Here is a 15,482-nt window from a genome sequence, read left to right on the forward strand (position 1 = left end):
ACATGCAAGTCTGGGATTTGTCATGAGTGTGTGTGTGTGTTTTAGAGACAAACACAAGGCTCTCTCTCCAGATGTTAAACATGTGGAAATGTGGAGAACTTCCTCAGCTTGTTCTCCCCCCCCCCCATACCCTGCCTTGATTTACGTCTCCTTCCAGCTTTTTGCAGCTTCACCTGCTTCCTCTCCAGATTCCAGCGGCATGTTGTCACCGCCGAGCTCGTCTTCCTCAACACGAGAAGGAAAAGACCGCCATGCCGGCAGAAACAGGTGTCAAGCTCTGAACGGGGCCCTCATCCTACTCCCCAGGCAGCCCCGCCCCACCCACCCCTGCCCGGCGCAAGGTGAGCATGACATTAAACACAATAACAGGCGTTGTTAATGGCGACACGGTGCGCCGGGCGGCTGTAAAATAAAGGCTTTAGAAGCCTCTTGTTGTGGCTCCGTGTTGACAGAAAGGGCTCGGCCTGAAATGATCCGTGACGCTGCTGCGGGGCCGACATGGAGCGCATTAAAATGCCGAGATGCTAAAACCGAATGAGGAACATCCAGAAAGCAGGGCTTCATCCTGACCTTCTGACTGCGAACCCGCCTTTCACCCACGCAGCGTCAGCCCGAGTTGACTTTGTCCATCTACCTTTTATTGACATTTGCATCTGAATGACGCACAAATGGTCATTTTAAGCTTTCACCGTCGCATTACATTCGCTTTGAACAGATCTTTCTATTTGGTTTTGAATGCCGTTCAATTAAACTAAGACAATCAGGAAATGGTAAAAGCAAAAAAACAAATTAATTTTGTGATTCACTATGCAGACACATAAGTGAATCAAACTAAAAGCTTGAATTAAAATCTATTAATTGCCGTTCATCGCTTTCTTTTTTTTTTGAGACGTCAATATTTAAATGATTTTTTTTTTAATAGACACATTAAAATCTTTGACAATGGTTTTGGTTTGGACTGCATTCGCGCAGCTTTCTCAAAGCAAATAATCCAACTTCTAATATTTAGTGGCGTTCAAGCGAAGCCAACTCTCAAGCAGACTATTTCTAGTTCCCCACAGGCACATTTAAAGAAGAAGAAGAAAAAAAAAAAAAACCCTGGCAAGCATCACAAGCAGGATGTTGTGATGAAAGCTTTTACGCCGAAACACATTAGCCTGATGTTTACTGTTAATAGAGATATGATTTAATTGCGGTTAATTCTTGCAGTGGAGAGCTGCCATTTCCCCAACTTCCACGCTTCATTCTGAATCTCATTGTGCAGCTTTTGGCAGAGAACTCGACCAGATGGAGGATACGTGTTGAGGATCACCTTTTCGAGGGTTTTTTTTTTTTTTTGGGACGAAAAAACATGAGAATATATATATATATATTTCTTTTAAAATAAGGATTTTCAGTGACATGCTGGAACTCCCTCCCTCTCCAGTGGAGCTCCTCTTCACGGCGACTGTGGTGTGTCGCAACACCAGTGGAAACAAGTCTTTAATTATTGGAAGTTCCCCATGCACGTCCCCAACATTGTGCCAACAGCAAACAGCGTGCTGATTGTTTCTCGGATCATCGCTATGCTCAACATGAGAGCAAAAAGCTGATTATTGATTTAAAGAAGGAACAGCAACAACGTAATCAATCTGTTTTGTATCGTCTTCACTCAAACTGAGTGTTGCAGCTGAATTTTTGTGAGCTGGGTGTGATTCGCCAGGAGTGACTGAGGACGCCATACCTTGACTGAAGTTGTTTTGTTGTGGAATCGATGGTCTCCTTGTGATTTACTACTCAGATTATCATGGAAAATGCCACGAGGTAAAGAAAGCGCAGGATGAGCTCATCTCTCTTGCCGTGGCCAGCAGTGGTTATATTTGGCTGAGGACGTCACCTTTGAACCTTTGGAACAAAAACAGTAGCTTCAACGGTTCCCCAGTGATCGACAATGAGCCCGAGCGCGGCCATGATAACAGGAAACAGAGCCGTTACCTCCAACGGGTCCAAGCGCTGCTCCCGCTGGCGGCGGCGGCGCATCGGCAGCCGCGCTGCAGGAATTCAAGACGTCGCAGCGTTATCTCTTTTGTTTCCATCAAGCTCCGGGTTTGTCTGTGAAGAAGAGATCAGCGCCAGGACCTGACAGGTCTGACATCTGACGGCAGAATCCCCTCATGCCTAATTGAAGATTCGTTTCTGATCCTCGTTTCAAAAGCCCCGGAGTCGAGGAAAGAAAGAAAAGAAACAACAAAGGTAGGAACGGGCAGAGGCGGGTTGTAAACAGGATGGAACAGCCTTCCATTTTATTCTAAATTTGATATGTACAGGGAAAAAAACAAAACAAAAAAACAAAAAAAAAGTGGCTGCATACATTTTCTTGATATACCATGTAAAAGTTTTCTGAAAAAAAAAACCAAAACAATTGCACATCTGCTTCCATTAACTTCCATTTCATATGTTTTCTTATACTTTAAAACACATCACGGTTACAGCATGGTTGAAGGCAATGTCAGATGGGATACAAATACACCGACAAAGGGAGTACCCTAAAAATGACACAATCCAAAACGCTGTAGTTCATGTGCACAAAAAAAAAAAACAAACAAAAAACCAAAAACATCATCACATTGTGTCTGTCTTTGTGTTAATGATATTATTCCAGGCACTTATATTGCTTTCAGACCCCGTAACAGCAAAGACGTTGAGAGTAAAATACATCCTTCGAAATGTGCTGGTCTGCAGTTTGACTCGCACTAACGTTCACAGCAGGAACCGAAAGCAAAAAAGACAATCGGAACGAATCTAAACATGGTTCAACAAGAAAGAAAGAGTTTAGCTGGTAGATTTGGTGATACTTGTTACAACAAAGTCTGTTTATTTCCATTTTAATTTGCTGCCGTGGGTGAATTAAAAATTAATTTGTGGGATGAGTTTAGCATTTTGTCTTGTATTTCGGAATTCTGGTGTGGATGCTATGCTAGCAGCAGCTAGCCCGTACGATTGGCCTGGTGCGCTGAGCGTGGCGTTGGGAATGAGGGGTTATTTTAACACCACTACTTTTGGCAGTAATGCAGCAATAACCGATAACTATTACAAAACAGTGACACACATCCCAGTACTGGTTAGCTTTAGCGTTAGCTTGAGCATCAGCTTCCCTTCCTGCTGTTTGGTTGCCATTTTTCTCCCATTGCTGCTAACGTGCAAACTCCACACCGGAACATTCTCTCTGAATGTGTTCCTCATAAAAATATTTCAGCAGTTAGAAGGGAAATAAACAGGCTTTGTGGAAAACACCAAACACACTCGTCCTAACTTCTCCTGCACTGTTTAGTTTCTCGCTCCACAGATTCAGCTCGAGCTTTATTTGGTTAACCGTTTTCACCAGCTTCATTCGAATGTGGCTTTAAAACACATTTCTGTCGTTCGACCGGCGTACAGAGATAAAAAGGGAATTATTAAAAAAAAAAGAAAAAGTTAAAATTAGCCTCAAGCTGACGAATAGAATGAACTCTGGGGTTAAAAACAGGAGTTTCTAAAATGGAGAAATACCACTGAAAGTTTCCTCTGTTCTTCTTCATCTTCTTCCACTCTGGCATTTGTCATCTTCTACCCCTGCAAGGCCTGCGTCTCTCCCAGCAAGCATCTTCATTAACCAACAGGAGATAATGTATGTCACGCCGCTTCGCTCTGCATATGGAGCGCGTGTAGGAGTGAAGGGCAATTATGCGCCACCTGTTTGTTTTCCACAGATTTTTTTTTTCTTTTTTTTTAGTTTTATAAATATATATATTTCCATTTCCCTTTTGTTTCAAGTTGGCCCCGTGCTTCGTCTCATTTGTTTGCTTGCAGGCAGACACAAAGACGGCACAAACATTGTGGTTATCAAAGAGAGTTTAAAAGTTAAAGGGTAAATTGACACTAATAATTACAGTGGTGGGTTGATGGCAGTGTTTTATTTTTGTTTAGTGTCATTTAATGCTTGAAAATTTTCTTTAAAACTGAGGGCAGCTGGTTTTCTTGATTCCCTCCTCGTTTCCTCTACAGATTGATTGGCACACCTCCAGGACAGCCTGCTATACTCCGGTTTGGAGATTTATTAGCAGTGAACAAGTCGCTGTCAGTGGTTAGGTCTGATTGAATTGCCCAGGCTGTGAGATTTCTACCCTCAAACTGTGAGGATTAACCCAACAGAATCAGTGGTTCTTTCAATTTGGAAGAAAAAGGGTATCTTCGGAAAGCTTTGAGATATAAAAATGTCTGCTTTCTCTCAACGTGAGGCGTCATGGAAAACCCAGATTCACTCTGTTTTTCCCCATGTCCCTATAATGCATGAAGTCTGATGTGAAAAAATATCCGCGTCAGCGATGAAATGACTTTCTGTGGTGAGCCTTGTGACAGGAAGGAGCCGAATAGATGCCCCCTGTTATCGTTCACCCCGAGCCTCGACAACAACCCAATTTTATTGAAGTTTAGTTGGTGGAACTAAAGTCTGTGTGAAGATGAGATTATATTATAGATAAAAATTGATCAAATCCTTTAGAAGAACAGGATTCTTTTTTTGGAAGCCAAGACAAGAAGTCAAATTGTTTAATACAGTCCTGGTATTTCAAAAATGTATAAATGGGCTTGTTTTCAAAGGGATTGAAAAGTTCATCTTCATGGGATTTTAAAGAAACTGAACCAAACATAACGCAAATGTTCCATAACTACTGATATTGAAGTTTTGTCTCGGATAGTTTTATTTATGGGATTGAAAGATTTCCACTGCAAATGCTAAAAGTTGTGTAGGCTCCCAATTTGACTATTTTTATTGTATTGTTTATAAAACTTCCTTGTTGTGGGTGGTCATGCCTACTTTCCTCCTTTAACTGCTTCCTCCTCCAAACAGATCGTCCTTTCAAGCCAAATCCTGCAGAGCGGCTTTGTCTGCTTATTTACACCGACTCCCTCAAAATCATCAGTGAATAAATGGGTTAATTTAGTAAAAGGGTTGAATTGATTGATTGCTGAGGAACGCTGTCTTCCAGTTTCATTAACTTTAATCGGAGTAACACAACACCAGCGCTGAACGCAGCAACTGTCTCCCTTCCAAAGTCTTCATCTGCCAACATCTGGCTCCATGACGGCCAGCGAATGATCGCCAGTAACTACAAGTTACTCCGTGTGACAACGTTCGCTCATGCAGGTTGATAATCCATTGTCGATGTTCGAGATGCCGCACCTCCGTTGTTCGTATTTGGCGAACGCTCCCGAACGCCGCAGCTTCGTTCATGAGTTTGACTGAAATTTATGTAAATTGCTAAAATTCTTCAATCAATCAAATTTGGCTAGGTAGTTAAAAACATAATTATCTCTGGTGTGACAAGCTCTGAACACAAATGCAGTGCTGTAGAGCGCAGACTTCTTAGGCAGAGAGGGGGGGAAAAAAAATCCACAAGCACTTTTTCTTTTATGCTTCTAAACACTGGGAACAGTTTAAATTGGGAGCACACATCTCAAAACCTGGGCAAACAACATCAAACGTAGAATTTCACAAGGTAGTAAAATGTTTTTTTTTTTTTAAATAATGTTGTCAAATCTACTTTTTTTTTTTAAAGCCAAAAGCACCGAGTTTATCCATTGATTGCTGCTTTTTTTTAATGTGAGATAACCCCCTGCCTGAAGAGGAGAGTGCCAGCTAAATGCTTGAAAAAAATTAAAAAGACAAAGCAATTAGAGCAATTGAAAGCAATTAACTCCTGAGGACGATTTTTTTTTTCTCCTTTTGTTAAAAATGGGAGAAAAGCTTCAGTTAATCTCACACTGGGAGGTTCATTGTCTATTTTACCCATCTCTCTCTGCTCTTTTTCTATTTTTTTTTTTTGCTTCTCTTCCATTCTTGATGTCAGAAGCTGGGCCCTCTGTCGGGGCCTCTGGTGGCGGCGTTCTTTGGCTCTGGCAGGCAGCAGGTGGCTTGTGATGAAAAATTCAGTGCAGAGCCTGACTTGGGAGACGAGGAGTAAGAGGAGGAGGAGGAGGAGGGTGGAAGCTGGAGGAAGATTCAACAGAGAGAGTTGGGGGTGTTGAAATGAGAGAAAGGTGTGGAGAGGATCGAGCAGGGGGGGGGGGGGGGGGGGGGATGAGGTAGAAGAGGATGAGCGTAATGAACGGGAGAGGTGATGAGGGCGGAGAGGAGAGGACGGCAAGCTCTACGACTTGAGCCCAGAGCCGTGCAGCGGGGCCAGGCAGAGGATCAGAGCTGTCTCCCCTCTCCGCCTCAGTCTCCTCCATGGAGATAACACACAGTATGAATCATTTATGAGTGGTGGGGGCGTTGGAGGGGGGGGAAGGGGGGGCTTTCTTGTTAATAACACACACTGTGCCCTGCTTTCTTTCACATACTTTGCCTTGTTTTCCCCGCTCCCGGGGGAGTTCTGCGAGCTCCATCGCTTGTGGAGAGAAGATGAGAACGGCGAAAAAAGCAACGGCGAGGCAGCGACCGGTCAGGGGGCCGGATGCTCACCGAAGGGCCATTTGTGACAGGTGGGGAGAGTCATCCGTGGGACACGCGTACTCGGTGGCGGAACATGTACCTTGTCACATGCCCACACACAGACCCACACAGAAACTTACGCCTCCCCGTGAGCCCAAAAAAGAAGAAAAAAAAAAGCGCCCACTCACTCGCCTGTCTGCCCATTTGATTGTCAGTACGTGACGATGCCAGATCTGGATGAATCAGAGTCCTGGACGACTGTGAACAAGCGGCGTGTTGGTGAACGCGGAGAAGGCACTGAGTGTCTCATGTTCTGTAGGAGGGCGAGTGACTGACTGACTGACGACGGCTATAGGTCATCAGCACCGTGGGGGATCGAACACAAACACCCACATACCGAGTACACTTCACAACTGTTTACCTCTAAGGTCACCGCTAAGCTCTAAGACCTCTAGCTTTGTCCTTTGTCGCGTCCACAGTTGCCGTTCCTTCAAGGTATTCCCTTCAGCTCCGACACTGGATGTTCTTTGTTCGTCTCCTTGTCCACCAGTCCAACGACACTCCTCAAGAGTAAAAGAGTCTTCCTTTCTCCGACCCTAACCTATTGAGCCTCGCCAGCTGCGAAGGCGAAGGCGGCACGTCGTGGCGGTACGGACCCTTGGGCGAGGCTGGGTCCTTCAGGTGTGCTGTGTACCCCTCGTAGCTGCTGTTGCTTGTGCTCTCCTGCATTAGCTTTCCTTTGGCTTCCTGCTCTCGCCGGCGCTGCTCCTGCCTCAGGAGCTCCTGGGCCTCCAGGAGGACTCTGGCGTTGACGCTGCCGCCGCCTGGGTAGCCGTTCCTCGTGCCCTGGTAGCTGGAGTACCTGGGGTTGTCCTTGGCTGTCTGGAAGACCTCGCCAGGCGGGTACGCCTTGTCCCAGGAGTCCTGGGAGACGGAGCTGGGGTTCTTCCTCGGTTGGCTGATGAGAAGAGACACATAAAGAAAAGAGAAGTTAACAATGACGCAGTGTTCTTTTCGTTAATGATGACGAAAACGCAAATATTTCGTCAACGCCCCTTTTTTCCGTGACTAAAACCAGACGTGACGAGCTAAAAATATCTCTTTAAAGACAGAAATGTGACAAGACGCATCTGTTGTTTTCGTTAACGAGACGACATGAAAATGTTAGTATTTCGACTTTCAAAATAAATTTAAACAAATGCGATTCTCCCAGCTTGTCCACACAGATCGGCTGCTTCACTGTGAAAATATCAGCAATTCACGAGCTGCTTCCTGTTTGAGCACACCTGCGCTGCATGCACCGGCGCACCAGAGAGCGTGGCAGCAACTTCCGAACAGGGGCTCAGGGGAGGAAGAGACGCAGTGATTTATGGATGTACTTTAATCATAATTCAGCAGAAAATAACACAGAATGCCTGGTAGTGGAAGACGGAGGATCTGATCCAACTGTTTGACTGTTTGTTCTGACTGTGAAACTGCTATAGGAGCCCACCATCTATCAGTGAAGTCTCCCCCCCCCCCCCCCCCCCCTAATAAATCTGTACTATTTTTTCTTTTTTTAAACAAATAATTCAGGTGTTGTCTTAGTTTGAAGAAAATTTGTATGGAGAAAATTCAGGTGAGGAATACTCACAAAGTTTATCAAACTCAAGTTCTGTTTGTCATTTCAGTTTTGAAGACTTCAAGAGTTTCATACCATCAAGGGTAACCAAGGAATTAATTTTGTTTATTTCAGTTGTTTTAATGGTAGTATTTTCCTAATAACCATCTTAATATTGGTTTTATCGCTCCTCCAAAAGTAATAACAGGCAGTTACTCTTACCAGTTCAAATCAGTAACATAGAAACACAACAGACCAGTTTTAATAAAAGACATCAGCCTTTATATCAGTATGGACATTATAAAAATAACCTGAAATTATCATCAAAACCCCTATTAGTCCTCTCATTCTGTCTGCAGAGCGCATATAAGCACTGCATTGAGTTTGCAAAGTATCAAACTACTCCAGGTTGTTATTTGATCTTCAAAGGCATCAATGTGTTCTGTTGGTTTTGTGCCATTGAAGTATACTTTATTATGTTTGTTTGGTTTACAATTTTCTTTGTCTGTCGTTTTCCTCATGTGTTGTTTAAGTCTTTTTTTTTAATGACTAAAACTGGACTAAAACCCATTTGGTTTTCGTCGACTAAAACTAGACTAAAACTATGAAGTGTAGAAACGACTAAAATGTGACTAAAACTAATGAGCATTTCGTCCAAAAGACTAAGACTAAAACTAAATCAAAATAGGCTGCCAAAAACAACACTGCAATGACGCTACATGTTCATACGTCCACCAGCAGTATAATCAAAGACTTTCAGACTTTCCAGAATACCTTGACTCGCTTGTGAAATCGCATTGCTACAAACCTACAATGGAGATAATAATGTAAACATTGAGTGTTAGTAGAACTGAAAAACCTAAACAACAATCTTTCTTGACCTGTATACTTTGTTTTGTTTGTGTGTCTGTAACCCACTTCTGTTTGACGCACAAATCTGCACCCTAACGATCAGACTGCATTAGTGAGTCGCTGATCTTGTTTGTACTATGAGTGTAATACATCAGCGGAATACACGATTGGACATGACAGAGATGTTGCTGTCAGTGGCGCACTGTATCTCAGACATCAGATCCAATGAAATCGAGGCGCCATTACAGGGATACAAACCGCCTCCAGGCAACTACCAACCCATAGCAACAACGTACAGGGATACCTAACCACGTCAAAGTCCCCTTCCAGCCCATTAGGCCTCTTTCCAGACAGACCGAAGCAGGCAGTGGATCTGACAGACAGCGACAGCAGACCTTTTTGCTGCTAGAAAAATGAGGCGACCATCTTGTCCCGTATGGATTCACTCAGGTTGATATGTGACACCTGACACCAGTGTCTTGTTTGCCATGATTCTTTGGAGGGGGGGTGGTGGTTCTGCACTGCCCTGGGAAAAAAAAAAAAAAATCCAGATGTGGGACAGCACCTCTCTGCTCGGATTGCCTCTTAGCAGCAGGCCAAGCTCGTGTGTGTGTGTGTGTGTGTGTGTGTGTGTGTGTGTGTGCGCGTGTGTCCCTATATGATATGCATGAGCATCCCGGCCCAGCAGCTCCACCCGTTTATCTCGAGGGCACGGCAGAACCAGAGCACAGACACTGAAGACGAAGATGCAGAAAAACATCAATGGGCTTTTGACTGTGAGCCATGCATAATTAGCAGGTTTATCAGCCAGCTGTGAAGAAATCGTATTATTCCTGTGTTTGGATTTGAGTGGGAAGGAGAAAGAGAGAAAAAAAAAAATCCTTAATGAGAACAGAAAAGACCTTTGTTTTTATTCAACAGAGATCGAATGCAGCCGGGAATGGATACGCTGCTTGATCGGCGAGATAGGAGAATATAGCCCAGGTTTATTCTTGTGCACGGTTGAGCGATTCCAATTTTCAGAGACAGGCGTCCCCGGCATCTGATTTCATTTCATATGTTGACAAAGAGGCCAGAGCTGCTGGTCTGCCTCCCTGCTGAGAAATGCAAACCAGATCACTGCCTCCGTCTGATACCGCGCCAAGGGGAGGGAGGCGGAGGGGGCATGTACATGTGTGGTAAATACAGACAGACGTGCGCTGCTCTGTATTCTGCTCAGGCACACATTGAGCATGACATCTGAGAAAAGAAACGGGGGGGGGAATGTGACAGAGGGTGAATGGCGGACCAGATCAGGGTTGTGCGAGTTACAAGTCAACTCAGTTCACTTGTTGCTGAAATAGTAACGAGGACTTTCTTGATAATGTGCACATAGAGGTGTAAACAATGTTAAGATGAGTTGAATGTAATCTAAAACAGAATTCAAGGATCTCATGAAACCACATTCAGATCAGACGGCGAAAGTGAAACTTTTGATGATTTCTTTGAGAATATCCGCTAATTTTGAATTTGACAAAAACATGTTTGAATGATGGAACGATCGGCTAATTGGACAGGGAAGAGAAACGGTATCGAAGGAGCTTTTCAGAGAGACACAGCCTCAAAGATGAACGGACGAAATGTGTGTGTAGATCAGGCAAATAACTGATTCACTCATTAAGCTCAGATGACGATGGTTCATGAGTAGAAGACGCTTCATAATCTGGACGTTAGCTGACCATCAGTCAAAAATGAAGAATTGACAGATATTATTCTTTATGGGAAAGGGCAGAAGCACTTATGTATTGCACATTTCTTGAAAAACCTACAGAATTCATCTTGAAAAGGTAAATGAGAATTATTTTTCATGTCGGTAAGAGTGAGAAGAAGCCCTCTGACCTCTTGTCTTATGAAATATAAAGTATTTTTCAGGGAACGCTGCCTTCAAAATCACAACTGAACTCTCCATTCACGCTCTCATGACCAAGCCCATCTTCCATGAAAGACGCAGCGGCACACGGATCCCATCACAACGCGACGTGGACTCCACCTCAGCCTGCGACGTCACATGACCGCTATGCATCCGAGTCAAACAATACTTTGTGTTCTCAAGGAACCCCAGCTGGGTTTCTCCAAACAAAGCACTTTATTAATGGAATTAGTGGAAAAGCGAGGGGATGCGGCCACGGGATGTTGTCTCTGACCGCCGGAGCGTGACGCCAGCTCATTAATCTTTCAGCAGAGCCGCCTGCAATATTTATCAAGTAAGAGATTCGTGTCGATAACTGTGGATTAGAGCGCCACGGCGTAGCAACAGGAGAAACTGTATTTAACGTTGTGCATGCATGAGAAGTGCGAGAAGAGGCGCAGCGGGACGTGTCCGCTCCGTTTGGTCTGGTCCAGGATGAATCAGTAATCACATAAACTGCTCTGGGAAAATGTACGTTTCCTCCCAGACCCTTCATGCCGAAACTAAATATTTTAAAATGTATATTTAATACATTCATTCCAGTGTCTAGGTTTGTGTTTCCAGTCATATATCTATTCATTACTGTTTATTTCAGATACTTTGTGGTCACACATACAGAGCAAAAAGGGATTTTTGTTAATGGATCGATGTGTACTTTGTTACCATGATGATTAATTTTATATTTATGATTAAACAAGTGTTTTAAATTTAGATTTTGAGCAGGAACATTTCCAAACTAAACTTAATGTGCACTGACAATAAAGATCTTGTAACTTATCGCATAATTTCAATTTGTTAATTAAATTTACACAAAATAAGAATCAGAATGGCTTCATTAGCATAAAATTAATACCCTGTGATGAAATGTTGATACATACTGTACTTATACAGCCTTATTAGCTGTACGCGATGGCATAGAGTAAATATATTCAATATTGTTGTGATATTTTAATTAAAATGAAAATAAAGCCTCCATAAGTCTGTCCTTATTTCCCGTTAATGAATGCTGAAGCTATCTACAGGGACTTTATGTAAATAGCTACTTGTTTAAACAAGATGCTGTGCTGGAAAAAATGAGAAACTAAGTCATTAGACATTTAAGAAACAAGAAAATATTGTTTTTTGTTCACCACCTGTGGACATTGTTCCCCATTGACCAAAAAAAAAAAAAAAAAAAAACAACTCCAGGAGAATGGACTTAACAGAGTGGTGGACTGATGAAATCCAAAAAGCAACCATGCTGTAACGTTTTGAGGTGAGATTAATATTTAAATGCCAAGGTTTCTTTTCAAAAAATAAGGAAAATATGTAATTAGCCCCAGGGTAGCCCAACCTTTGCGTAGAACTGCACGATACCAGTCAGTTTTAAAACATTCAGCCTGAAGGCGACTACTAATGTGGAAAAACCATCCCTAAAATGTCAGAGTAATACTCCAAACTTGACAAACAAACAAACAAACAAAGCAGACACCCACGCCCCAGCACTTCCTGGAACACGAGCGGGGCGTATCGCGCTGATCAAAGGAAATCACATTAAGGAAGAGGAAAGCAATCATGTCAGATGTGTGTGAGACGGTAACTCGATCCGTCCAGTCTGACGCCGAGTGTGTAGGGTTGTGGTTTAAAACCGACCAGCGACGACCTCCGAGTCCTACTCACATGTCTTACATGTACACGAAGCTCTTTCAGTGAGGCTGACACAATCAGACAGCCGTGCACGGAACACGCATTCACACAGGGAACCACCCACTCGTCGGATCATCCACGGCCGCCATCGAGGGCGAGACGGAGACACAGATGGGTGTCCGTCGGTCTTACCGCGGCAGGGAGCTGTACTGTCGCTGAGCCTGGGCGAACGAGTCCCTCTCCTCCTGCCTCTGCCTCTGCATCTGCACCTCCACCGACACCGAGTGGCGGCCCGGCTGGCTGTAGCCTCCAGGGCCGTTGCTGCTGGCGCTCGGCTGGAGGCAGAAGGAAGGCAGGCCGGTCAGGATTCATTCATTCAATTCGGTAAATTCTAAATACTTCCCATATGGTTTTCTTGTAGCTTGAAGACCAATCACATTAACTTTGGCCATTTAAAATGTAATAAAGTCAATAAAAAAGAAAGGTTAAACACACACACACACATAAAAAAGTTTAATTTCCAATGAGTTTTATCATAAAGGCACAAATGAAGAGAACATTTCCACTCCAGCTCACTAACCATCCCTCCACCCCCCACAAACCACACACACTTACCAGCAGCGAGCCGGGCAGACACACCCGGACATGGTCTCCTCTCGGGTCAGAATGAAGGTGAGACACAGACAGACGAGGGGGGGTGAAGGGGAAGGCATGCTGGAGACTCAGAGGAGGGTTCAGACATGTGATGGAGGTTAGTCGGTGTTAATGACACTGAACCACTCAAACGTGTTGACAACACCCACCTGGTACCTCTGTACAGATCGAGATGCAACGTTATGCAAACAGCAGTGTTAAAAGAGAATAAAACGCTTGAAATTCATCATTTTAATACTGAAGATGAGCCACGACGTGACCTGCTGACTGAGTAAAGAACGGAGTTCAGATCTCCAGACGCACAGGGTGCTGCTTTTAACAGCTTCCTCGAGCCAAATCCAGCAGTAAAGCATCAATAACTGTTCCCAATCGCCAGACTGTGATGCTTTTTGAAGACCTCTGGTCCCGAGGTCACTACAATCTCACACTGTGGAGTCCAGAAGTGGATAATGGCGCCACTTTGATCCTCCGTCACTCCAACAGCGCTCATCGAGAGAGATGGAAGTCGCCTGCTTTCTCCTGCTTGCTGGTGGTTTATTACACCTGCTTCGTCAAGACGGCGTGATTGATGGATTTTCACACGCGACAAGTCGGTTGGTTGAAGCACATCAGCCTCCAAATGAACAACTCCGGCACTACATCCAAACGCCATCTCCAGTAGTAACTGCATCAGCCAGGAGGGCAGGGGTCAAACTGGTTTCAGGTCAGAGGGCACAGACGGCCCAGTTTCATCTTGAGTGGGTCAGACTGTGGCATAATAAACTCTAAATATTTTTTTTTTTTCCTGTCGCTGTTGTTTTATGTATATTTTTACAAACCCACCCTGCTATCACGGATTTGAGGCTAATGTTAGCATGCTAGCAAGCTCACAATGAGATCGCTAGCTTTCCTGGCAGCATCACTGGAACTCTGTATTGTCTTTTGTCTGCTAGTCTTATGCTATTGGATTTAAAAACAAAATATACATACATCTTCTTAGAACTCTTTACATTTTGCTAGGTGGTTCAGGCTGGAGTCTCTTACGGGCCACTTTTGGGCCCATGTTCTTTATGTTTGGCACCCCTGCATTATAGAGTGTAGAGGCGGGAAGATTTCAGACGCCAAAAAAAGCAAAACAAAATAAAATAAAAACAGGTCCTCAGAGAGATATCTACACACGCACACGTCGAGGTTCGGCCCACACATGTACTTTGACTCCTTCCACTCCTCCGATGTTCATTAGCAGCGTGGGTGCAGTAATTGTGTGCAGATTAGTTGCAACACAAAGCCAATCTAATTACTTTTATGGCTGTGCAAGGCATCGGGAGCCTGGTGGGAACGCTGCGGACGTCGGCTGGTGGGAAGGCCGTAAAACGATTACCAGCGCGAGAGGAAACTCCCCTTCAAACCGAACGGGGCTGACTGGCGTTACCTGGACGCTCGGCTGCCGAAGGAGAAGGCCTGCGCTCTCCTTATTCCGTTTGTGAATTGAAAATCACCCGTGGGTGAATTACCATCTCAGTATTTTTCCCTTGAGAATAAGAAAGAAAAGAAAGAAAAAAAAAATCCCTTCAGGCTTTTAGGAGTGTTGAATATTCCCTGAGATGTTGGCTCATCTGCCTAAACACGGTGATCGTAGAGGGGACTGGAAAGTACCCCAAAGCCAGGCAGATAATAGCAGTATTAAAATGTTACAGTAAAATACAAGAGGCAATATTATGCCCTTTTCTAAACCCCCAACATCTACTGAATGAACTCCCCTATTCCCGCAGTGGTATAAATGAGTGCAATAAAGCTCGGCGCGCTGCTGCCTGGAGAGCGGGCATCAGTCATCCTTGATGGAATTAGACCGAGCTACCCACAATCCTCCCCTGTTCCTCCAAAGTCTGCTGAAAAAGAAGAAGAGGCTTCCATCGCGTCGACTCCAGTCATGCGGCTAATTATGGAAGGTGTGGAAAACAAGCAGTAATTGGGCTAATGGAAAAGAAAACCAGTCGATGGCTGTGGAAACGACGTCTGACTGTGAGGAAGGTCGACTGTTAAAGAGACGAGTCTGACGGCGACGGCGCGATGAGAACAGGACACTGCTATGAGTTCCCAGGACTGCTGGGAGAACACAAGTTAACATACAGCAGAAGAAAAGAATAAAATATTACAGCTGAAAAACAAATCAGGATTTCTTGCATCCAAGAAATTACAACAGAAAACAGAAAAACAATATATTTCCAAATGCATGCGAAGTCTTGACACGTTTGTTGGGAAATCCACCTGAAACGCGGCCTGTCATTTCAGTATGGATTAAACCTTACCATCACTCGGCTGTCACGGCGCCCAAACTGATTTATATCAGACGAAACTCCATCTGACGCTTG

The 15,482-nt window shown here is 44.2% G+C and overlaps 1 protein-coding gene across 4 annotated transcripts in view; it reads right to left on the reverse strand.

Moving 5' to 3' along the window:
* Positions 1-5,675: 5,675 nt before the first annotated feature.
* Positions 5,676-15,482, reverse strand: part of pard3ab (par-3 family cell polarity regulator alpha, b) — a 211,142-nt gene continuing 201,335 nt past the window's right edge. For all 4 annotated transcript variants that reach the window (XM_030115321.1, XM_030115320.1, XM_030115318.1 and 1 more), the window contains 2 exons: positions 12,670-12,812; positions 5,676-7,409 (listed from right to left, as the gene is read on the reverse strand). In XM_030115321.1, coding sequence (XP_029971181.1) covers positions 7,016-7,409; positions 12,670-12,812 — 537 coding nt within the window. In that variant the 3' untranslated portion in view covers positions 5,676-7,015. The remainder of the gene's footprint in view (positions 7,410-12,669; positions 12,813-15,482) is intronic.

The sequence above is a fragment of the Salarias fasciatus genome, chromosome 18 (genome assembly GCF_902148845.1).
Source record: "Salarias fasciatus chromosome 18, fSalaFa1.1, whole genome shotgun sequence".
NCBI lineage: Eukaryota > Metazoa > Chordata > Actinopteri > Blenniiformes > Blenniidae > Salarias > Salarias fasciatus.